Genomic DNA, 24,659 nt, shown 5'->3' on the forward strand with positions numbered 1-24,659 from the left:
AAACATGAATTTTTCCAGCATAACTGATAGTTTCATGATGGATATTGTATGGATATGAAATGGGTGCCTCTAACCATGCTGGGCACAGAATGTGTCTACCTGGCATATAAACAGTCGAATAGTCCATGCACTACAGTTAAAGGGTTTGATATTTTACTTTACAAGGTTTAGAGTACACTGATAATGGAAAATATTAGCGGTTTTATTTCTTTGGAACTAAGTTGCTAAGATTAAAAATAAATTTTATACTTTAGCAAGCTATTAATTAGGTAAAAATTTGAAGATGCTTTTAACGATTGAAAGTGGAAAATAATTAATATTCCCTGAAAATAAGCATTTTCAAAATACAAAAATTTGCAGATCGGAGAGGCACATTTTTCAATGCATTTTTCAGACTAAGCATTCAGTTACTCTTTTCCAACACAGCACTTAAAAGCACACATTCACATGAAAAATAGCAGGGAAAAGAGGTTCTTTGTTAAAAATCTGCTATTAACTTTACCTGCAAAAACATTTACTCATTGCATTTCATTTTATTTTTTGTTAAAGTACACAATCTGACAGACACTCCACCGAGTAATAATGAAGCAGCATGGGAGCCCTTTAATATATTTCTTGATTAACTCATTGCCTGTCCAGTTCTCATTCAGACATGTGCTCACATGTCATAATCGTCATAACTCCCATCATCCCTACAGTTAACACACAAGCTCCTTGATTAGTGCACAACTCCCAGACGAGCCATTGCTAATGCTAAATAATTCCCTTCAGCCTCCTGCGACTATACCGCAGGCTCTCCAATTAAATATAATGTCTCTGATGAGCCATATTAATACAGACAAATTCCTGCCTGAGATTCTAGCCCACTCACTTCCACCAAAGAAGCAACTGAAATAAAAAGAGGAAAGCTGTGTACATAAAAGTTAGCCAAAAGAGTAGATTTGCCATGAGGCTTTAATTACAAAACTTTGCTGTCACAGCTATGTTATTCTTGGAGGCATCCAGGAAACTGGCATACAAGTTTACTGATAAAAGACAGTGAGCAAATTATTTTAATAATTGAAAAGCAAGCATGTAAAACAGCTTTTCAATCAGTTAATTACAATTAGCAATATCTAATCACATGTGATAAAATTAACTCAGATCACTTGCCGCTGGTATAGCAATTATATTCAGACGGTCTTGTGTATTAATCATCATTTGAAACATTGGCATAGCTTTGCACACCCACACAAAAGGCTTTTTCAGGTTATAAAAATATTTCACTAATGACCCACACATAAAAACATCACAACTTGCACTAAAACTACCATGTCTCTTAAACACCTGCTGCAGTATCACAAGATTATATAGTGAACTCCACATTTTTAAAGATATTTACATATGTACCCAGTGACATTAAAATATTTTAATAATAGAAAGGAGCAAGTCATGGGTCAAATATATAAAAGTCGAATTACAGTAATCTCCACACTCTAAAATAGGAAGAGTCTCTGGCAAACCTAACCTTTTCAGTGTACACCGGAATTCCTTAGCATTCAACTCAAAATTGCTGCCATTAGCTGGAAATTGACTACTCTGATTTTATGAAAATCATAAGGAATTCCCAGTCCTTACAGCAGAGTCTAATGTCCTTAACCCTCGTGCCGACCCTCTCTCTAGAAGAGATATCAACAAAGGACATGTAAATAGACTGTTGCAGAAGTATCCTTTAGTAGTTTAAAATATTGCTTGCAACTGCACAAATTGTAAGATATTCAAATAACCCCCATGAAATTTTGATAAGCTCTTCCCCAAGGTCCTTGCACCTTCATCCTTACACTAATGCACTTCATCTTCATTTACCTGATCATTAGTTTCCAGTTTGTTCAGCTGGAAACCAACACACACTAATTACTTTGACATCACAAAGTCCTATCTGTCTTCACCACCTCCCCAGACAGCAGGGAGAAATTATCAAGGGTAGGCATGATAATATCCTGATAAATGATGATTCACATCACCTCACTGTCAATCATCCAGAAGTGCTCACGCAAGATACCACTCAATCTCATTACTGAATCCTAGGGCTAAGAGTACAATACACACCAGGAGTCATATTTCAAACAGCAGGCCACCTGGATAAGATGCAGCTCTCGGAGATTTTCATGAATTTTGTTGGCTTTTTGTTTTAACACGGTAAATGTCAAATATTCATCTATTTTACCATGTGTATATAGGTTGGCAGAAAAGGACATGATGAAAAGCAAGGCAATTCATCTTGAAGGCTCAAGTGATAAGAAAATGCAGGTTCTTTAGAGAGGAGAAGGACAGGTAAATTTCCTTAATTTAAGAAGAAAATCATTCAAACTATCTGAAGTTTCAAAGTTCAGTTTCACGATTTAAGCGTCCTTCCTGCTGAAACAATATATTTGTATTCAGAGCTCTGAAAATAGTAATGATAGCTTTGAAACTCATTGACAGAGGCAAAGTTCACTTTTTCCATGACAGAAAGCAGACATTCATAAAAGCAATGTTCCAGCTTCAATAAATAGCTGATGGGGAGCATGGGGTGAGGAGAGGGTATGTGTGACCTGCAAGGAGCAAAATAAAAACCTAGTAGAACCTGCTTTCTCAGAAAATATCACCTCTTTCCCTACTTCCAAAATAATATCACCCTTCCATCTCTCTCAGTCCAACTACAGATATAAATAAAGCAATCACTAAGAGATAAAGCCAAGGAGTTCCTATCTGGCACAGGATCTAGGAGTTGCTCTTTATGCTAAGGAATGAGGAGCAAACAATACATACAACCACCTCCCAGGTCTGTAACACACTCCATTTTCTTGCCCAAGATAATCACGCACCATCACTAAGCTTGCATAATGATTGATAATATCATTCGACGTATGGTGCATCACCTATGGAAGATATGAGGTAGAAAAGAAGAAAACAATACTAAAAGAATATGGGAGTAAAGTGTAAGGGAATTCCACAACCATGTGTGGTTGTGCTATTTACTGTCAGAGAGAAGAAAAACAGTCAAGACCAAAGACCAAAAATTGAGAACACTATAGAAACAAAGAGCAAAAGAACAAAGAAAGCACAAAGATGCACACTGTATCACTGCACAGTATTTTTGTGGCTGAAGACACTTTAAACACTCAATGCAAGTCCAAGCAGCAGAGCACTCTCACAGGTATGGATGACACTGCTACAGGCACACTAGTTCCGCATCCAGCGACTGCCTGTCCTCGTGACTGAGCCTGAACTTGGCAGGAACCTTCACATACACTTTCTTGCACCTCTGCTGCCCCAGACTGTTTGAAATAGGATCACAGGCTCACAATGAAACCCCTGTCCCATTTCAAAGCACTCTCCCTCTTTTGAGCTACACAGGACAGGCAGCAACTTACAGGCTCCTGTTCAGGTAAAGTTAGCATAACATTTTTCAAGGAGAAACACAGAGGTTTCTCCTTCAAATGTTCTAAGTGTTCTAAAATATATGTAAATGCAAATATAACAAACTAAAAGCTCCATAAAAAACCCTGAATGAAGTCATTTAGGTATGGCTGCACTACATACCTGACACATACACTATTCAGTCTACTTTTTAAAGCAGGTGGGGATCACTAACCAAGTTCAAAACCCAAGAGCTCTTCACAAGCTTCCTGTCCAAATACTCACCCTAACAAAAGACAGTTTCTAGTCTATGTATGCACACATTTCTCACTCTCAAATCTGTGACCCACACCCCTCACCTCTTTGGCTTACCAAATATACCTTACACCAACCTTACTTATCATGATAAGTATGGAAGGAAAGTAATTCTACAACAACTTGGCCCAGAAGGGTTAAATACCACATGCTTCGACAACAAAACTCAAAGCATTTTCCCCTTGAGAACCAAAGAGTTTGAAAACAAAACATAACCTATTCACTCTAGCACGAGGCTGAATAAAACTATGGGCAAAAACTGACAACTGTTTTTCCACTGAATGCTTTCCTTCCTAGCTTTAGAGAAGGACTGCAAGGGAGTTGCTCTTTATGCTACGGAATGAAGAGGGAACAACACATCATCAGTTCAGCTGATGGAAATAAAAGACATGCCAGCAGTTGAAGACCTTCTTAAAAGGGCCTATCTTCAAATCAAAAACTTTGTTCAAATTTCTTCATGTTAGAGCTATAACAATTGCTTAAAAAAATCTAAACACAGCAGTATCACTTCTTGAATCTCAGTAGACTAATTAAAAAAATAGCTTTCAGAACTACTTGACAGAAAAAAATATTTATTTTTGTTACCTAAATCGGAAAATAATTCTCTGCAGAAAGAACAAAAAAAAACTGGCACAGAAATCTTAATATCAGACAAATATTAAGTTGGACACATTAAGACAAAAACCTACACCTTTCTCTTAGGTTATTGAAGTTAATTTGCAGTAGAATTACAGTACTTCCTCTAAAGGAAAAAGAAAAAAGTACATGGGAAACTGCTGTCACTAAGTATCACAACTGCAGAGTTCACAGTCTATAGTTTATCTGCCAATATTGAGCTCCTCAGATATTGAAGAAGTGCAGGACAAAACTTCAAGCTCAGTTCAACTCATATTCAAGAATGATACTAAAAACTCTTCAAAATATTCAGCAAGTAGAAATTGAATAAAAAACTACTCTTCAATTGTAAGTCTATGACAAGTAAAACAAAATCACATTTACTATTCAAATTCTAAAATCCCACATTAGTCATAACTTTGTATTTACAGAGAACAGTAATGTATTTAAGGTTACTCTACATACGCCTCTTTTATCAAATAAAAGCCAACAATAAACTAAAAACCATGAAGGTGCATTAAAATGACAAAATACAGTAGGAGAATCCATATAAATACTATGATCTTGTAAAAATAAAGTTTGAAATTCATCATTTAATTACTACATAATCACTAACTGCTGAATTTATAAAATATTACATAGTAGTATTTAAAAAGGCTTCTTAAACCAAAAGCACAAGAGATGTTACAGTGGTTTCTGCAGTTCTCAAAGATTTTGCTATGCTTAACAAGGCAAACAACACAAGCAAACACATAAATAGTTAAGCTTCAATCCACCCAAAAGTTAGGAGCAAGCAAAGCAGTACTTTGCTAAAAGCACAAAGGAAACAAAGGAACATCAATGGGTTTTCAAATCCCAGCAGCAGGTCACTGTGGCAGACAGCAAGGCTGCCCAAGCCCAACCACACTACATTTCATTCTCCTTTACAGAAAGGAAGGTGCACAAACCCAGGGTCTGGTTTTACCAGGCAATAGTAGTCAATACCCTCAACCACTGTCCCTTCGCTCCCACATACACAAGGTTATCAGCTGCAAGCAGTTCTATGCCATCCACACTCAAAGGCACTCGGGATCATTTCTCACACCATAAGTGAGCATCCAAGGAAAATGTCAAGCGGTGGACCAAGCCAGGCAGGCTTCCAGCAACCAGCCTTCACTGCACCAGGCAGCAGACCTGCCAAGGCCCTAACACTACAGAAATGCCATAGTACCTAAAACTTGTTCTCACAGTTGGGTGAGTTCTGTTGGGTTTATTTTGGTTTGAGGTTTTTCTAAGCTTTTTTTTTTCCTGTTAGTCTACAACACATTTCAAGCACCAGCTTCTCACCTTCACAGTGCACTAACCTTAGCCAGGCAATACAATCACATTTGTTATACAGAGGAAAAGCCTTCATGGAAAAAGAGAAATCTGAAACACCAGGCTTACCAAATCAATTTTTTTTTGAGTTCAGGAGTATTTCTAGGGGACTGACAATTCCAACACTTTACTAGCAGCAGCATCCAGAAGAGCTTAAGAGCAACAGCTGTGCATGTTGGAACAAAACTATCACTCAAAAGTTGAACTGAAGAGCTTTCAAACAGCTAAAGCTCCATTGAGAAACAAGCACAAAAACAGCAAAATCATGTAAGAAAGTGTCAAACATGAGCTATTATTAAACTTCTTAGACATTATTCTTGAAATTTTACACTCAACTTTTATCAAAATTAAGAGACAATTAGAGACTTATATGTACTTTTATTGCCTCTTTATACCTTCTCAGTCTCACATCAGTATTTTGGTAATTGTATATGCAAATGAAAATCTTCACTGGAAAAAGCTTCTCTGAAGCTGAACCTGATAGTTCTGACATGGGTGACAAGAAATTTTAAAAAACATGGAAAAAAAACTCATACTTCCATAACAAGCATATAAGTTATCTCTGAAGAGGCATTCCTTTTCTCATCAAATATGATGCAATAAATGATCAAGGAGATAGAGATGCTTCTTTCTTTCACGTTGCATAACCAAGGACTATTGACTAATCATTTATTTGCCCCTTTGACTACTTAATACAAATTAACTTTGTTTTGCTTTTACTTATATGAGTTCTCCTCCCACCTTGCTTTTCAAAAAAGCAACAAAGGTAAACAATAATTGAGGCTAGATGGGACCTCTAAAGAGTTGATCAAATTTTTCAATCACTTAGTAGTTTACCTAAATTGACCACCCCATAAATTCAGCTACTAAGATGCTACAGGACACCAGTAAGAGCCTTGGTAAAGCCAAGGTAATTGATAACTACTGCTCTTTTTAGAGCAGGTCGCATCAAAGATGGCTACCAGATTAGCCAGTCATGATTCACCACAATAAACTTGCTCTCAGTCATTCTCATATTTCATGTAACAAGACACGTCTCCCAAAAAATTCACAGTGGTTTTTTTTCCAATTACTTCCTGTAGTTCTCTGGATCAAAGAAACAGTTATCTCCTTCCAGTCATCAGGACCCTCTGATAATACTGACATTTCAAAGATGGGACAGAACAGTTTCATAATTCCCTTAATTCAGATGCATCCCATCCCTCCCACAGACTTTTCTATGTCCAATTCACTCACTTAATGCCACTGTAAACAGGGATACACTTTTGTCTGACACTGCAACCCAGCTCCTGGACCTAGGAGTGGACCTTCCCAGTATAAGACAAAGCAAGTAAGGTACTCAGTATCTCAGACTTTTCTATACCCTTTGTCATTATCAGGTCCCCTTGCTCAGTGAGCTCTCATTTTCCTCTTCCTTTGCAAAACCTTCCTGTTGCTCCTTGACATCCTCCAATATGTAGCCAACACTAGCAGAGCTTTGGCTTCCTTAATTATGTCCCTACACGCTCTGAGTAACTCATCCCTGCCTTCATCTGCTCTAAATTTGCTTTCTGCATTTGAATTCTGCCTGAGTTCCTATACTTGGAGAGGACTATCCTTGAGTATCAACAAGCTCTCCTGGGACACAGACTCACAAAGCAGTCTTCCCTGAGATCCTGGAAAGCAAATCCTTGGCTCAGGCAATGGTTGCAATTCTGTTGTTTGTTTTACTCCCTCCTCCTGGGAACCTAAACCTCACCATTTCAGAGTGATCCCAAAGCTGCACATTCCTGATCACCTCTTTCCTCCTTGTAAGAGGCGCAGCACAGCATCCCCTCTGGTTAACTCAATCCTTTGAGTCAAGAAATTATTCTCCACACAGTCCAGAAGACTCCTCAGTTGCTTTCCCTCGTTTCAGCAACTATCATGATGACTCAAACCCCATAAGTGGACTGTCTTGGAATCATGAAGTTTCCTATAGTTTTCTATAGCTGGCTTTATCTGCTTCCTGTGATCAGGTCTTTGCATCCACCACAACATTCCCTAGTGGCAGTCACAGCCTCTCCCCCATACTGAAGCTCTCTATCCTCCACTTACTCAAGCATAGTTTCTTGCAAAACTCTTGGCTCCACATCTTCTCTGCAAAGACCCTGTGAGTCTGTTTTTCCTTTCCTGATCCTACAAATCAGTTCATCTCCTCCCTGCAGCTCCTTCACCTGCAACTCAGCACTTGGAACAGAGTGCACAACTCATACTCACAAGGGGTACCTAGCCCTTAGTCTCAGACTCAGGGAGAACCACTAGGCATTTGCTAGAGCCTAAGACATGAAAGACCATGGCTCTGCTCTTTCCATGCACTTTTAAATACCAACTTATGACTGCTGAGAGATTTTTTATTAACATATGTTCAGCTGCTCAAAGACACTTTTACTCTACTCCTACAATATGGAGTTAATGAGGGCATGGAACAACTTTTGCAGGGAGTATCACAAGAAACCAGTCCTCAATACTAACATTACTTTCAAAGCATCCCTTGGAAATACAGTGTTGATACCACCCAAGAACAGACTAATAACTATTAAAAAGTTTTAGGAAAGAAATCACACCATACCAAACAAGTTTTAAGCTCCGCTCACTTCTTGCTAAATACATAGAATACAAATTTGATATGGTGTCCCCAGCCAAGGTCTGGTTACAACTCAGAAGAGCTCTCTTGCGTTCAGCAAACTGGCATCTTCACCATACATACATATGTGCCCCCTTACACACATGTACGTGGATAAGCAGGACCAGAGCTACTCACAGATTTTTACATACTCATATTAGTGAAAAAACAGACAAAACCAAAAGCATTCCCAAGTCAATACCAAAGCATACAGATTTTCATTAATTAGCCATTAGGCATTCATGCCAACAAAACTTAATACAAGTCTTTTAACAGCATCCTTCAGGATCTCCACCATGAAGGATGATGACAGAGGAGTAGTCCAAATAACAAGCACTCAGTTTCACACATCTGAAAAAGGTAACACTTTGTGTGGGGCCACATGACAAACTAAGGCACTGAACAGGAGAAATCTGGCTTTTGTTGTTCTCAGGAGACAATCACTGCAAAGCTAAATAAAGATATAACTTCATACTATCTGTACTGAGAGGGATCACTTGATTCTTCAGAAAGTGCCTGTAACATACTTAGATAAGAATCTGTCAAAAAGAGACAACTAACAAGAGCTGGAGGATCATCTGGTGACACTTGTTTTTATGCAACAATACAAACAACTTGCACTTCACTGTATGATGGCTCTATGCTCTAAGAGCGCTATGGGACAGACAATTATAACCTAAGATTACAAAGAAATTGTACAGACAAAGGGATACAAATGAAATTTCTGATTTCTAAACAGGCTTTTTAAGACTGACATTCATCTAGACGAAGACTTCCATATTATTGCATAGAAAGGACCTTTGAAGATGAAAAGGGAAGAGGATATCACAACTTTAGTCACAGCACTGATGCAAAAGAAAGGATGTAAAGAACTGTGCACCCTTTTTTTCCCCCTCTGCTCCCCACTTCCAAAGCGCTATGACTCACTGCCCCCAACAGGTACTACGAGTGCCACTCAATTACAGCTGCTTCTCAGATTAACTCAATGCTTCAGCAAACTACATATAGAATGAAACCTATGAGAACAAAATTACAAGAGATCAATCTTGGAGACATGCTTTCTGGGCAGTGATGTTCCATTACGACAAAAAGCAGACAAGGGAGATGACATGCTGCCACAAGTTTGACAACAGCTAAACAAACCCACATTAGAAACAGTTTCGCTTTCAGAACTGTCAGGACCCTACATTACAAGGCCAGTAACATTACAGGTCAACCAGTGAGCCAACATTAAGCACCAGCTACAAAGGGACAGCGAAAATTCATGCAACACTGTATATCAAAATAAAGTCCAAGAATGAAACTCAGAGCACTGCCCATTTAGCACAGCAAGACAGACAAACCAAGAGATACTGTATCGAAACCTAACACATGCACCTCTGTAAATCCAAGTCACCACTCAGTACAGCCATTATCTTGCACCAACTATTCAAACACTGACTACCATTCTTCCTCTACAATAAACAAGACACACAAAGGGTTTGGGGAGGTGGTTCATTTCAAAAAAGTATAAAAGGATTTTAGTTGTCACCTACAGACAATTCAGGGGTAATAAGTAAAAAGGTATCTCAAACTTAGCACTATAAAAAGGATATCTTGTTGAAAGTAAACAAGTGACAGATGCTTTCTGTGACCAAGGAAAAGAATGTAACCTAAAACCACAACACCCATAAAAGTGATATAATCATTAATACTTTATACCTTGCAAATTGCACCTCTACTTCATTTCGCTTCTCCAATGCTGAGTCTTTTCAATCTTTCAGATGCTTCACAAGCAATTAGGTTCCTTGTTCAACACTCCTCCCAAGAAAAAAAGCACCAGGATCCCACCTATGGAATCACAGACTCCACAATACCCTAGCAGCTGTTTGTTCAGCAGCACAGCTAACAATCCAGGAAAGTATCTGGCTTTAAATACAATGCTTCTTACAATGATCCTTTAGGATGGCTCTGCTTCCCAATCCAGCTTTTCACATAGTGTGAACCTGTATCTCTGGCACCTATTTCCTTCTCCACATCTCACTGGTGGGATGGGTGATGGGACTAACTGAAGACACTAAATCTACACTGCCTCTGGAAAGGTTAATCAGGTATTCTCCTTGTCCCCAGCCATGCCTCCTGATGCCATTAGCTCTACCACTCATTAACCTATGTAAAGAATCACATCAGCTTGCTGATTCACATTTCTTTTTCCCCACTGTTCTCATAGAGATAAGCCATCTAGATCCACTTGACAAAAGGCTGCACATGTAGTACAAAAAGTGTAGGTACACAAAAGATAGGAAGGTAAGAAAGGGAAAGAACTCCTCTTGACAGACAGCACAGTCTTACATCAGTTGTAAAAGTCATTTTCTAAGTACTTGTGAACATTATTCACAAAAAGCCAGCCTCAGGTCTGTCTCTGTCTACAAGTCATCCTAATAGTAACAGGAAATTCAGCCCAGGGCCTACTCACCAGTATTTCCACTCATACAAACAAGAAAAGAAATAGTACTACCAAATAGTATCGTTCATTAATAGTGCCTGAAAACAAATCATCCCTGAGTAACCACAACCAGAGATGACAACAAACACCACAGCTGGGACAGTACAAACCACAGAAGCAAGAGATGTGAATCCACACAATGAAGTATTTGCTGCTGAGGATGAAGTCAGGAAGACGACAGAACACTCTCAATGCTTCAAAAGAGAAGGACCAAGAGACCTTCTGTTCTCTCTCCAAGGAGGTGAGGTAGAAGGAAACCATGCTGCTGCAGTGCCTCTGACAGAGGAGGATGGTATAACTATGTTTTTTTGGTCACACTGACAAGGTTTCATTGCAATAAAATTACTATCCCCAGCGCTTTTGCCACCACCTCTGGAAAGGCCAAGAGATCAGCACAAGTAGAACAGGCTACAACAGATGTACACCCACTTGGGTCCTTATTACTTACTGTAATAAGCACAGTAAGTTTGAACGAGCACTATGGCAATATGAGCCATTGATCCAGAATTACCAATGGTAGTATTTCAAGCAGTGTCCTCAGCACACACCTGTGGCTTCAAAGGAAGGAGCTGCCTGCTCTGTCCCTGCTGATCAAGAGAGGCAAATCTTCAGAACAAGTGAAGCCTGACAACTTCAGCCCTGCTCAGCCTGGAGCTTAGACTCCATCATCTGGGTACAGCACCAGAGTTCTGCAGACAGCAAGGCAACAAAAGTCACTTTAACTGATGGCTGACCTACTCCCAACTCAATTTGCTTTTATACATGGCTCCAGCATCTGTCACACATTGCACTGAAATATTTTAAAATCAGTAGAAAAAAAGTTAACTAATTTGACCAGTAAGGTGTCTGATGTGTTCAGAGCATGGAAAAAATTCAGCACAAGATCAGAGAATTGCTAGAGTAAAAAGGCCTCAGAGAGCAGTACCATGCAAGCAATTAGCGTGACTTCAGTACACATCAGGATTTAAGCTCAAATCAGGACTGCTTTTTTAATAAATCTCCCACAAAAAAAAAAAACCTAATCTGTCTCCAACACACAGCTGTCTGAAAGTCCATGAACCAGGTACCTTCCAGGCAAAACTCAACCAAAAGGTGCAGTCCAGCAAGCACAGCAAACCGCCACAACACCAGACTAGAATCAATCAGAGATACTAAATGGCAGAGAGCAAAAACACCATGTCTTCAGCATAAACCATTTCACTCCACAGATGCAACCCTATTACTTTACACTACCTACTGATGTAGACAGCCATCAGCACCCACAGAACCATTGCTTCACTCTCCACAGCAATGAGGACCTGCACATTTAAGTTGCAACCAACTTCACTCACTGGGCTTCCACATTTTCCTGCCCCAAAGATAATGCAGTACAACTTTTGACAACAGCCACCTTCCCTAAATGAGCTTTGTGATGGCAAATTATTTTCAAGCTATGTATTGATCCCTCCAATAAATCAGCTTGGTAACTAAATAACCATCCCCACAAAGACCAAAGGATCTTTTTCCAACACATACTTCCCAAGTGTCCCCAAAAGGGCTGCAGCATGATGCTTAAAGGATTCTGTTCTACATCCTTCCCCTCCTGCTCAGTGGTACAATTTCAATCAGAATACAGCACAAGTGACATTTCAGCTTAATCATCAAACTACACAACAGGAGCCTGACCCATTCCAAAGTATAGATGCATTTCATGTCACACCATGACCTAGTAAAACACACTAAAAGGCTGAAACACTGATTCTGATGAGCCACACCAACTTTTAAAATTGCAGATCAAGCTTGCATTGCTTCTTATAGACAATGAAAAATCGATTATTTCCTCATCAACAGCATCCTCCACAAACCCACTTAGTTTCAAAGCAGTGATACACTTGTTAAAAGAAAAAGCACACTGCATTTGGCAGGCAAGCTACAATTCCGAACAAAAGTACACTCCTTCCAAAGAGGTATTTCTCTTCATGGGATGACCATCACCTGCATTTCTCATGCTTTACAAAACTGTTCAGTAATTCACTAAATGAAGTACAGACAGGATAGTAACATCACCTCCACCACCTCTTGTGAAGAAATAAGGCACAATGGTGTCTTGCTTTTCAAACAAGAGGCAAACACATTGAAGGAAGAGCAGAACAGCAACTGCAAACCTGACCTTAACGTTTCCTTGGTGTGATCTGGCACATTCCTGTTCTGCATACCTTGCAAACAACACCGGCCATGAAGTGGGAATTTCTCCAGGCAGAACAGGCCGAGTCCATTCTACACAGTCCACACAACAGCCCAGGAATCGTGTATTCCAAAACGGCACTAAAATACTGGTTTCCTTTTCATATAGGTACTCAAATGGATCTCTCCAAGTTATCTGAGTACAAACCCCTGAAGTGCCATTGGGAGATAGTGAATTTCTAGTTTTGCAGCAGATGATAGAAGAAAGCTTTGCACGTTTTAAAGACATAAACAGAAAAAAAAAGTAAATGAGAGTTCGGACAAACGTTAAGACCTATTTAAGTTAGTTGCAATTAAATAAAACTACTCAGTTTCGGATAAACATCCACTTCTCAAACTAATTAAATTGTTTAGATTAAAATTTAAATGTCAAATTCCCCTCCAATATTTATTTTTGCCACCCAAATTTCTTAAGAACAAAAGAACCTGACAGCACCTCATTAAGCTATAGGGAAGTCTTCAGCAAAATTTAAATTTTTATGGCTTCGGCAAAAAGCTCATCTTGTTCACCCAAATTCATTCAGCTCAAAACAGACTTGGCATAGTGCTTAAAATCTTAACCAGCTTTATCTTCCCTAAACCAGATTTGCCCCCAACTTCCTTCTGAAATATTGCCTCAGACTCCAAGCTTAAAAAAGAAACAAAATTAGAAAACGAATAGAAATCTTCCATTTCTATTTAATTTTACTTCTTTCAATTCTTTGACACTCAAAAGACTACAGTTTCTGAAGAACAGCTCGATTCTGTGCAATTACTTTTACATCAATAAAAGCATTTGGCTTACTTTTTGTTTTATATTATCTAGCAGAACAAGATTTAGAACAGGCAATTTAATACAATAACACCTGAAGTCTTAAGTGACTGATAGAAAAAGCCTTATATGAAAGAAGTATAACTAACTGCCCACTGCTCTGTTAAGTTTCAGTAGTTTACATTACTTTCCCATGGGATTTTTTCAGTCATTTATAGTTCATTGCTTCATATGGCTATAGAATCCCTGCTGTGTTAAAAAATGCCAAGAGAAATTATATCTCATTCACTGCTTTATGCTATACCTTCTTTTGTTCAGATCCAATTAGTGAAAGCTTGTTCTTCATTTATCATACTTTTAGCTGATTACATTAGGCATTACAATAGTTCTCTAGCTTTCCTTGACAATGTTTGCACCATCAGTGTTACATTTATGGTTGAGGAGGTTCTTTCATCTTTACCCTCTATTCCAATCAGTTCAGGGGGAAAAAGTACATACGATTACTCTTGTTCAGCCAAAACTTCTTTGCTTATTTTCTCATAACAAAAAAAATTCCACCAGATGCTTTAATTAAAAAAAAAAAAGTACTCCAAATTCTATTGGTCCTTCCCCACTTTACCTATCTAAGTGTAAAGAATGTGTTTTGAAAGTTGAACATTGAAGTTAAATCCAACAAAGCCCAGCACTGTGAACAGTATAAAACTTTTTTCCTCTGCTTTCCCTAAAACAGCAGATGTAATAAAAAAGTATTAACCAGTATTTTAAAAACCCTACAAGTATCCATTATGGCCTACCTTTCAAAATATTCAGTACCACATGAGCAACTGTATGCTCTGTGAGGGTCTTAGCAGCCATTTTGTCAGGCTATTTTCCCCAACCACCACAATAATTTTTACTTTAGAACAGTTGTTAAAGCAGCAGCCTCTTCATCCACAGCACTACTACTAACTTGAGGCATACCTTTTGTCCCAGTTCACACACTCCCACCTCCACAAAGATAAATGCAATTCAACCCCATTTAATACAATTTCCAGCTATCTGTAACTTTGCATTCATACAGATGCATCCAGAAGTTTCTGAAGCCACCCATCTCCTTTTAAGTTTTACTAATGTTCTCTTTCCTATCAAGGTATCAATTTTAACCTCTAAAAACTCTTTCAGATTAAGAGTACAAAACAGTCTGTTTTGTTCTTTGTATTTTCTCTCTTCAGGTAAGCTTTATTTGGCTGTTGAGAGGTTGTTCAATTTTTGACACATTCCCAGTTTATAGCAGTACTCTCTGCTGCTTCCTGCTCGTAACAGCGAAGTTTTAATTCCTTGAAATGAAAATTCCTTTGTACTCTTATAGCTTAGTTACTAGTTTTATCTATTAATGATAATTATGTCACAATTAATATTGCTCTAATGGTACACTCAAGACATTGATATGGTAATTGACAGAAACTAAGTCTGAAGACCAAGAGAAAGCTATTTCATGGAAAGTTTATATGTATTTCAGCTGCTCCCACCACCTCAATTCAGCACTATAAACTACCCAAGGATTTCAGATAATTTTAAAATATAAAAAAAATTAAAGAAAAGTTAAATATTCAACAAAAAAAAAATAAAGTTCTAGGATAAGATTACTCACCAGCATGTCGTACAGGACAAAGACCATTATTTTAAGACTCTCTACAACATTCCTATCCAAACACCAGTGAAAATGCCTGCTTGAGTTATTTATGCATATCACTGGATAGGAAATAAATTAGAAGCTGTCACTGAAGATATCACTGAATTGCTTGATACCTTGTGATTGTTTTCTTTCTCCCCTTAAATATTTACTGAGCACACTGATGGAACTCTTCTTTAGTTCAATTTCAGTTCTGTTTTCAACCAATATGAGAGACAGCCAGAGAGATGTAACAGGCAGATTGGATTGCTCTCTTTTACAGTTATTTTCATAACAATTCACATTAAGAATATCAGGCTATCCATTTTTCAGCAAGTAGCTATATAGATGATGTAATCTTTATACCTGTAACCTGTATAGCTTCAGATAATGTAATATGGGGCTATTACTACATCTTCTAAGGTTACTCCAAGTTCTAAACAGAAAAATCTACTCCAATTAGTACTATTTCTACATACATTAATAGAAAAAATTACTTTAGTAAACCATCCCTACCTACTCTAGCCACTTAAACCAGGTACCACTGGATGGGCAACTAGTTCAACTGAATGCCTTGATATTTATTTCTGCCTTTGGTTCAATCATATTCATTGTCTTTGCAATCTAAGTCAGGAAGGAGTAACAGATGTCCTGTCAAGCACAAAATTAAGAGTGTTAACAACTCTCTTGCAGCATCCCAACACCAAACAGATAGGGTTTTTCATAGCTCCTTGAAGACAGAGGTTCCTTTGTCAGGTTGCATCAGCTCCTAAGTTTGACTTCAGAGTGTCTGAGATTTCACTATGACTGGTTACAACCAAGGGAGCTGTTGATGGAACCTGACACAATTATGGGCAATTATGGTTGGTTACTTTATGGTAAGTAACACGGTCAAAGAATTCGGCCTCTGGACTCATCTATCAAGATCATCCAAACTGGCAATCACACACATCACTGCAATGAGCCAGGTCATTCCCACAATGAATAACTGGAGGTATTCAAGTCATTAAGACAAACAACATTAACTAAACTATTTCCCAGTGAAATCACACAAGGTAGTGATAAAAGGATGGATGGTAGCCATAAACGATGTGTATAATAAGATCAAAAAACTAGCTTAGACTTAACACCACTACCTTGTTCAAGCACACACAGGAGTGTTTCAATTAGTCTGCCTTTCATTTTCCTTTAAATCCTTAGAGCTTCTTCAATGCACACAGGTAATGCTTAACCTTGTACAGATCACTTTGATTGGAGGACCCAGAGAGCTAAGCAGACACTACAACACCCATACAGCATTTGTTATAGTCTCATCTCTTGTCTGTGAACTCAGAATGCCGGCATCCCATTTACCAGACAATGTTATCTTTATGAACTTTGATGAGTATATTAATGCATTTCTGAGATACCACCTTGGATTTCCTTTCTCTTGTGAAGTATTACAAAGTAAAGACACTATTTGTATTTTAAAGCTAAGACACCACTGCAGATTGAAGCAGCACAGAAACATTTTCAAGTACCTCTTTGTAATGCATTATTTGTACACTCATCCCTAAGGTCCTAAGTTGTACTTTTTCGTGTCATTCTTACTCCGTTCATTATGTTCTTCAATTTTGGTTTCTACTTACTGCTTTCAGATTCTTTCATAGTCTCCAGCTCATAGCAGAGTCCACACAATAAACAGACACACTGAAGAGAAGACCAATTTATTTCCTCAAGTCTATTATGGACTGGTGAAAGAACATGTTGTCTTTTTTAAAACAGTTTTTTAAGTCTATTTTCAGGATGAATTCATGCCAGCGAACAAGGCTATGCAGTGCTGCTAAACGGTCAGTCCATTTATCCGAACTGCAAACACCATATACATAAGATGGAATTCAAGTATCCATCAGCATGCTTCAGTGTTACTAGAGGAATCATAGGTCATACAGAGTAGTTTACATTCTTATTCAGATAACCCCTGGTTTCCAAAAGAATTAGAATTTGTCACGATGTCTGACTTCTCCCCATTAAGAATTTCATTTCAGTGCACTGTGCACAGACAAGCTACTACACTCTACCAGTTATGGCTACCAGTTCAAAACCAGACCAAGTATACTTTCCATTCGCCTCAAAGAAATAATTACTTGGCATAAAAATCCTTTAGTAGAGCATTTCAGAAAGTCCCATTTCATTCCCTTGCTCTATCTACAGCCAATTCATATGAACTGAGGTGGTCATGGAAGTAAATAGAACCACAAAGGGATTCAGAAAAACACTGTCCAAGTCCAAAACTCCCAACAGTTCTCACCTTTCACTGAACTCTGAAAACACCTAAGCTGTAACTACTTTCAGATTTCATCAACCATGCTTCAGTTTTTCCAATGTTGAGTAACTCACCATCTATAATCACAAGTCCTGTCCTGTCTAAAATACATGTTTTTCCCTGATATCTTATCTGAGTTACTTTTATTAAATCATAACACAATGCTTTAACTCCCTTCCATATTTCAACAAACTATCCTGGGACATGAGTGTACCCCAGTCATTTCTCCTGTTGCAGTTTTTGCAGGCAAGGAATAACAGTGTTCTCTCTAGCCAATAAGGATATGCAAGTATGACTACACTTGCTGTTACATCACAAAAGAAATTGTCCTCCTATTCTTGACATGAATTACTTCAATTATTTCTAAAATAAAGAGACTACAAGACCTGAAAACGGGCAACTAGACAAGTACCTTACTTACTAGAAAGCCATTTTATCACCTTCCTGCCATGCTGCTGAATATTCAAAGCACCTCAATATCCTCATCAAATGCAACAGCTCCAGTAGGCCTATTCAGCACAACTGGTAGGAAAGGGCATTTCTCTGGGAAGTGGGAAGCAATGAGTTGGATTTACCAGGCAAAGGAAACATTTATACTAAGCTCTACACCATCTCCTAAGATCCACTTTTCATTGCCTTTTTTGTTTACATGAGCAAAACAAAACTTAGTTTTCACTGCCACTCACACTTGGTGCACATATATACATGCACATGTATCTAGCTTAATCCACACAAAGAGGAAGGTAACATTTACACAAACAAAACACAAGAGTGTTCACATAAAAATATGCTAAATAGTTGTCTAATCCTCCCTCCAACTTGGTATCTCCACTCCCTTCTAGCACATGGAAGAAAAGGACACACAGAAGGATCCTTGAGAATTGCCAATATGCCTACCACAATAATGAACAAGCCTCCATAACAGCTGCAAGTCTTGCTGAAGTACTAAGAACCCACCTACCATATGAATTTAAGTAGTACTTACAGCATTGGCATCAACATCACTGTATATGGCAACTGTTTTAATCCCCATCTTCTTACATGTCTTGATGACCTACCATATAAGAAGCAACAGTTATCAATATTTAAAATACCAATAATTTAACAAGTAACTACAAAAAAGAAGAAAAAAAATAAAAGATTACATACTTACTCGGCATGCAATCTCTCCTCTGTTGGCAATAAGGAGCTTTTCAAAAGTCTGAAGGGAAAGGAACAATAAGAATCTTGAGAAATTAACAGAACACAAGTTCTTCTTCCTCCAGAAATATGTATTCTTATCCCCTCCACTTCCACTAAAACCATGGTTTATTCATGAGCTTGTAATTCAGAGGCTACCTACTTTTAAAAGAGTTATGCTGATTTAACAGTGATAAGATAAAAAGTATGCTATACTAGATCTACCTAGCACACACACACGTTCAGAAGAAAAAGGTTTTGACTATTCACACAAGCATTTCTTGGATGTCCTTATCATGCACTGCACAGAAACTGGAACCCCACAGCAGCTCTAGGAACCACTCAGGTGCAGGCCAGTAGCAGCAGAGGTACATCCTGGCAGTATGCAGGTACAGTGGTCAGTGCCCCAAACCAGTACGATGACCTGAATACAACACTCATCTGCTATGGAGAACTTTAGAACATCATAACGAAGAGAGCCTCTGTCCTAGTTCAGCAGGTAGGACCAATTTATCACTGTGTGGGGGTGACCAAAGCTATGTGTTCTACACCCCTCTATTCATTTCCCAAGAACTGTTAATAATGGACCGTTTGCAGCAGCTGCCCAGGGCAACCTGACTCCTCGGGATGTAAGCTGGGTGTTAAAGAAGCCTGTGAGATATGAGCTGTGACAACTCCCCTCCAGGAAGTCATTAGCACCTTTGCACCCAGCCTGAGGGGGCGTGTCTGCTACTGGACCAGCAGATCACCCATTGTGTAACTCCCCACCCTGTGGGAGGTACTGGGCGCTCCCACTTGGACCTGAGGGTACATAGTCTGGGGGTTTGAAGACCTCATGGAACCACTCGTCAGATCCAGAAGAGGATCAGAACCTCAACAGGAGGAGACACCACTCTTGATCAGACTGCAACCACCACTCTTCACCCGACTGCAACAGTCAGCTGCACCAACAGGTCTTTTCACTTCCTTTTGCTTTGGACTTGGGGGAACCACACGGGTCTCAGCACAGGGGCCAACAAACACCACTGTTTGTGCCCCAGGGTGCTGGGTTATACTTCTGGGTTTTGTGGGTTAAAACCAATTTCTCTTTGTGCCACTGCATTTATTATAATATTGTCATTAAATTGTAGCTCTGACTTATAATCTATTTTGTGTTGAGTTTGTTTCTCCTGCCGGTTTACATTTAAACCAGCACAGCCTCCTCTCTGCCCAGGGCATGGAGTGTAAAAGACCAACAGTTCCATGCTGAACAGGCACTCTTGCTGAGTTGTACCAGCCTTGCCCCTCCTCGTATCTGAGCCTCAGGCAAGGAACCTGGTAAAATGCTTCACTGCCATCATGAGGTTGTTACACACTCAATACCAAGTGTAACAGAACACCAAAACAAACTTAGTATACCTCTGAAATTCAGTGTCACCTTTCATACTGGATTGCACTTAATGCTTCAACAATTTTATCATGGCTGTAAGAAGGGGGTAACAGCATCAGAAGTCAGTAAACCTCACATCCGAGGCAAAACCTTCCCACTGCTCTTGCACCACTCTTTTCTCACAGTTGTTCAGCATAATCTCATTGCTGTGAGTAAAGGTTACTGCTGTCACAGGCCTTTCTATGAGGTGCCCTTTGGTACTGTGCCTGCTTGATTGTAAATACAGTCTGCCACTGAAAAAGACAGTCCTGCTTTACACACTTACCCCGCTGCTTTCCACGAACCATACCTGACAGGGATGCAGCTCCAGGACACGGCACCAGTTTAACACAGTAACCAAAATCATACTCTGTCTCCCATGCTCCAAAGAAAAAAAAACAGCATAGGGAACCACTAGGACCTCTCCCCTTCAGGGGCAGCCTGCAGTCATATCACAACAGGTTGATCAAACTATATGCTAAGACATTCAACAGCTGTTCTCCCTCCCCTACACCAAACAGTTGGTTTTTATAAGGACTGGGGAGAAAGGAAGCCTCACAGTCATTAGTTAATTTGGAGAGGGGAAGACAGGTTTTGGAGGAGAGAAAGGACTGCTGCAAAACCCCCAAAGGAACTGCTATTGACAGACTAGAACAAACAGACAAACTCAAGGTGCCCTTGACCAAATTTACTTTTTCAAAGTCAGAGCTGAGCTGGCATCACATGACCAGTTTAAAAATACTACCATGTGATAACACCATACAGAAATTCTGTGATAAGAAACCCCTCCAGGTAAGAGCTGCAGCAAGCTTATGCTGAATGACACTGCCTAGTACACAGGCATACACACACCCCACTCAAAAGATGATCTTAAACACCCTTAAGCAAGCTCAATTTTCAGAGGTACAAATACTTTCAGAACACCCATAGGAGTCAGCAATTTGTATTGAGAGCTTTTTTAGCTGGGGATCTGATCTAAAAAAAGTTTCCAACATGCTCATACAAATTGCTCTTGAATCTAAATTTCAGTGTTCTAGGTACTTAAAAGACTTTTAGGCATACAGACTTGAGGGGGAATTAAAAAAAAAACCTCCCAAATACTTGGCATTGAAAAGTTTAATGACTCAAATACTCTATTCAACTTAGTAGATGGTATGTAAAAGTTGTTTTAATAATCAGCTGTGGTTACAGTGCAAGACAAGATTTTTAGTATCAAGATGTTAAGAATATTTGACATTCTTTTTAATTTTCCAATTCTGCAATAAAGACACAGACTGGTCTCTTGGTCCTGCTGTTAAAGGCCAGTCTCAAGTACAGCACAATAAAAAAAAAACTTCCAAACCACATACTACTTTGAAGTAACATTTTTTTGTCATTTCCATTAATTAGCTGGAAAAGGCCTCACATGAAAGTCTTGTCATTACAAAAACATTAGAAGGGGCAGTGAATAAAAAAAAAGCAGAAAAGAGCTTAAACTATCTGTAGTAGCCACTGGTTGGAATGACAGCTCCTAGTTACAAGAAACCAAATACCCAATTACATCATTTAAACATAACTATGCGTTTAGAAAAGGAAGAGGACCTTGACTAAGCAAGAACCTTAAGGAAAAAAGAAAACTTCTGAAGAAATCTGTAAAGCCACACTGTTTTTCCCTGTTTCCTCACACCGCTTTACTCGTGGTTAATTGCTTCTACACTGATTGCAAGGGCTTCTGCATCAGGAGACTATCAGTCCTGAATTGTTGGCATCCTTGCCCTTAAACACTAGTGTACCTTCAGTCACATTATTTTTCCAAGTGTATTACTTCATGGAGCATACCAAGACAACTTTCCATAAGGAAGGTTTTTCTTGGCTCATAACTGTACACTGAGATTGCTACTGCACAAGCCCCAAGATGAGGACTTGCTAATCTCTGCAGGCCTTAAAGGCCTATCTTTATCCAAGCTCTGAAGTTCTCACCCCCACCCCAGATCATCTAACAATCATGCTACTGCTATTACAGACTTTTGTTTTCACAAAAAAGCTTTTGGCTAGTCTGGCTCCCAGATGTTTTAACAGGTGCATTACCACCCACAACCATGCAAAACATTAACAGTTGTTTCATAATAACAACATGGTCAGGCCAATATGCAAATTATCCAAACTCAAAATCACTTATTCAACCTTTTGGTATACACTTGAAGTAGTGTCCAATCTTGACAACTATCCTGCAAAAGCAACCTCCTTTTAGGTTTGAAAAAAGGAAGAAAAACATGCTATTAAACCAGCGTCAGGTTATACCAGGAGAACTCCCATTGTTAGTAGCAGCACAGGAGAGAGGGGAGCTTAAAAAAACAAATGTCAAAAGTACAGTGAAATGTCAAAGAGAAAACATGCACCATTCTACTTACCTTTTCATTTGGATCATACACAGATGATGAATACAATTTATGAGAAGTTATAAGGCACCATCTTGCACACAGCGCTTCACACTACAGAAGAAAGAGGGAGTTAAACCTTTTTCTCCTGTTACAGTAGGCCATTAAAATAAAAACATTTCATACACTGACATCTTGAGGAAACTTCCTCATGCTTTCACACCCTCACCAAGTGGGTGAAAGCTCATACAGAACTGCCCTTCCCCAATCATCACCCACAAACAATTCAGAAGTTCTACATACAAAGTCATTAACTTAGGTATAAGGCAGAACCACACTGATAAACCACTTGGAATCAAAAAGACTGTAGAAAGCCTTAACACTAAATATTGTCTAGTAGGAAGCAGAAAACAGCAGTGACTGGCAACTGCCAGAACTCAGAATGTGTCTATTCTATCTGAAAGAACCATTTGTGAAAAGACTGGGGAAAAATATATGGACTACATTAGAAAGAATACTGAAAAATAAGGAAGTATTTGTTCATATAAAGAGATTAATTAGATAATTCAGTTGCACCTTTCACAAGAGTAGTGAACTTAAGATAATTGAAAAATTGATAAAATTTTAAGTTCACTGTAAGCTCATAGTGATTTGGAAGTAACAGTGGCTGGCAGTAACTGGAATGAGAACACTCCATACAGAGTCCTCTGTCCTGATCAAATTTGAAAATACTTCTTATGTTGCATCACAGAAAGCAGAAACCAGCCCAGGACTGAGACGGCCATCACATTTGTAATGCAGCTGATATTATAATCTTATAAAGGAAACAAAATATTTCAGTACAAGTACTGTAATACAGAATTTAAGGAAGCCTTAGAGCATAACATCTCATGCCAGCTCCAACCAAGCCTCATGAGCAGAAAGCTTCAAAAATCATTAAAATTCCATTCATTAGTGACAGACAATCTACATTGTTTCCAGATAATCCACCTTTGCTTAATTCTTCAACAATTCATATATATTAATTACTCTGGAACTAGAAAAAGTCAATTGAAAGCAACCGTTCCACACTGTTTCACATGCTGGGTTCTGTCTCCTTCAGTTTTTTTGTTTTGCTGGTGGGTTTTGCCCTTTTTTTTCCCCTATACTTCTCAAAAATAAAATCCAGACCAACCTGAAATGCAAGTTGATAAGCTAGAATCAAAACCATCAGGTTTCCTTTTTTTCCCCCAGGGGTATGTTATTGTTATCTGAGGATGTGACAGGACAAGTCTTTTCAGGCATTAAAGGGATAAAGTTAAAGGACAGAATTCTGGCAGCTGCAATCACACCCACCAGCTGGTCACTATCCCAAGTTTACAGCAAAACTGTCACATCTTCAGTGACTATTCTGAACTAGATATTGTCAGAGGGAAGAGGAAGGACAGCTATAGCAGTAGCAGCAGAGTACACCCTCCTGCTCCAGAGAACACAGAGTTAAGCAGACTGAGCCCCTTTCCTCTGAAACACTATTGACAGAAGTGCTTGAGGGACCACAAATAGTCTAAAGAAGGTCATACAGGACACACAAAAAGTCTCCACCGAGTTAATATTATTCATTGGAGAAAGTGCTTGTTAAGGGTCAGTGCAGCTAATCTAAATACTTGCAGTTAGCAGAGGGAAGGGGACAACCAAGCAAGGGAGGGAAAACTCCTCAACTTTCTTATAAACACCTTTTATACAAAGCTAGTTTGGAATGCTTATGAGAAACCAGAAGAGCTATGTACAAATGGAGATTGGAAGGAAAGGCTGTGATGGGAAAAAAAATCAGTGAGTATTAAGCTGTAGAATCTTAGCCATCTTGAAAAATAGCCCTGTTCAAATTTCTTATATAGAAAGAATAAAATTATCAAGCAATTAAAAAAATGGAAAAAGTTTAAACCACACTCAATTCTGGTTTTATACTACAGAATTGAACAGATTCCACATAAAAATCTTGTAACAGGCTAA

At 38.8% G+C, this 24,659-nt stretch overlaps 1 protein-coding gene across 2 annotated transcripts in view; it reads right to left on the reverse strand.

The window, feature by feature from the left end:
• Positions 1-24,659, reverse strand: part of PCCA (propionyl-CoA carboxylase subunit alpha) — a 278,669-nt gene that overhangs the window by 248,021 nt on the left and 5,989 nt on the right. The window contains exons 2-4 of one of the 2 annotated variants that reach the window (XM_071548902.1): positions 22,704-22,784; positions 18,880-18,927; positions 18,712-18,780 (exon numbers count right to left, since the gene is read on the reverse strand). In XM_071548902.1, coding sequence (XP_071405003.1) covers positions 18,712-18,780; positions 18,880-18,927; positions 22,704-22,784 — 198 coding nt within the window. Of the gene's footprint in view, positions 1-18,711; positions 18,781-18,875; positions 18,928-22,703; positions 22,785-24,659 lie in introns of those variants that run through there. The other variant, XM_071548910.1, reaches the window with a different exon arrangement.

This window comes from Pithys albifrons, chromosome 1 (assembly GCF_047495875.1).
Source record: "Pithys albifrons albifrons isolate INPA30051 chromosome 1, PitAlb_v1, whole genome shotgun sequence".
Lineage (NCBI taxonomy): Eukaryota > Metazoa > Chordata > Aves > Passeriformes > Thamnophilidae > Pithys > Pithys albifrons.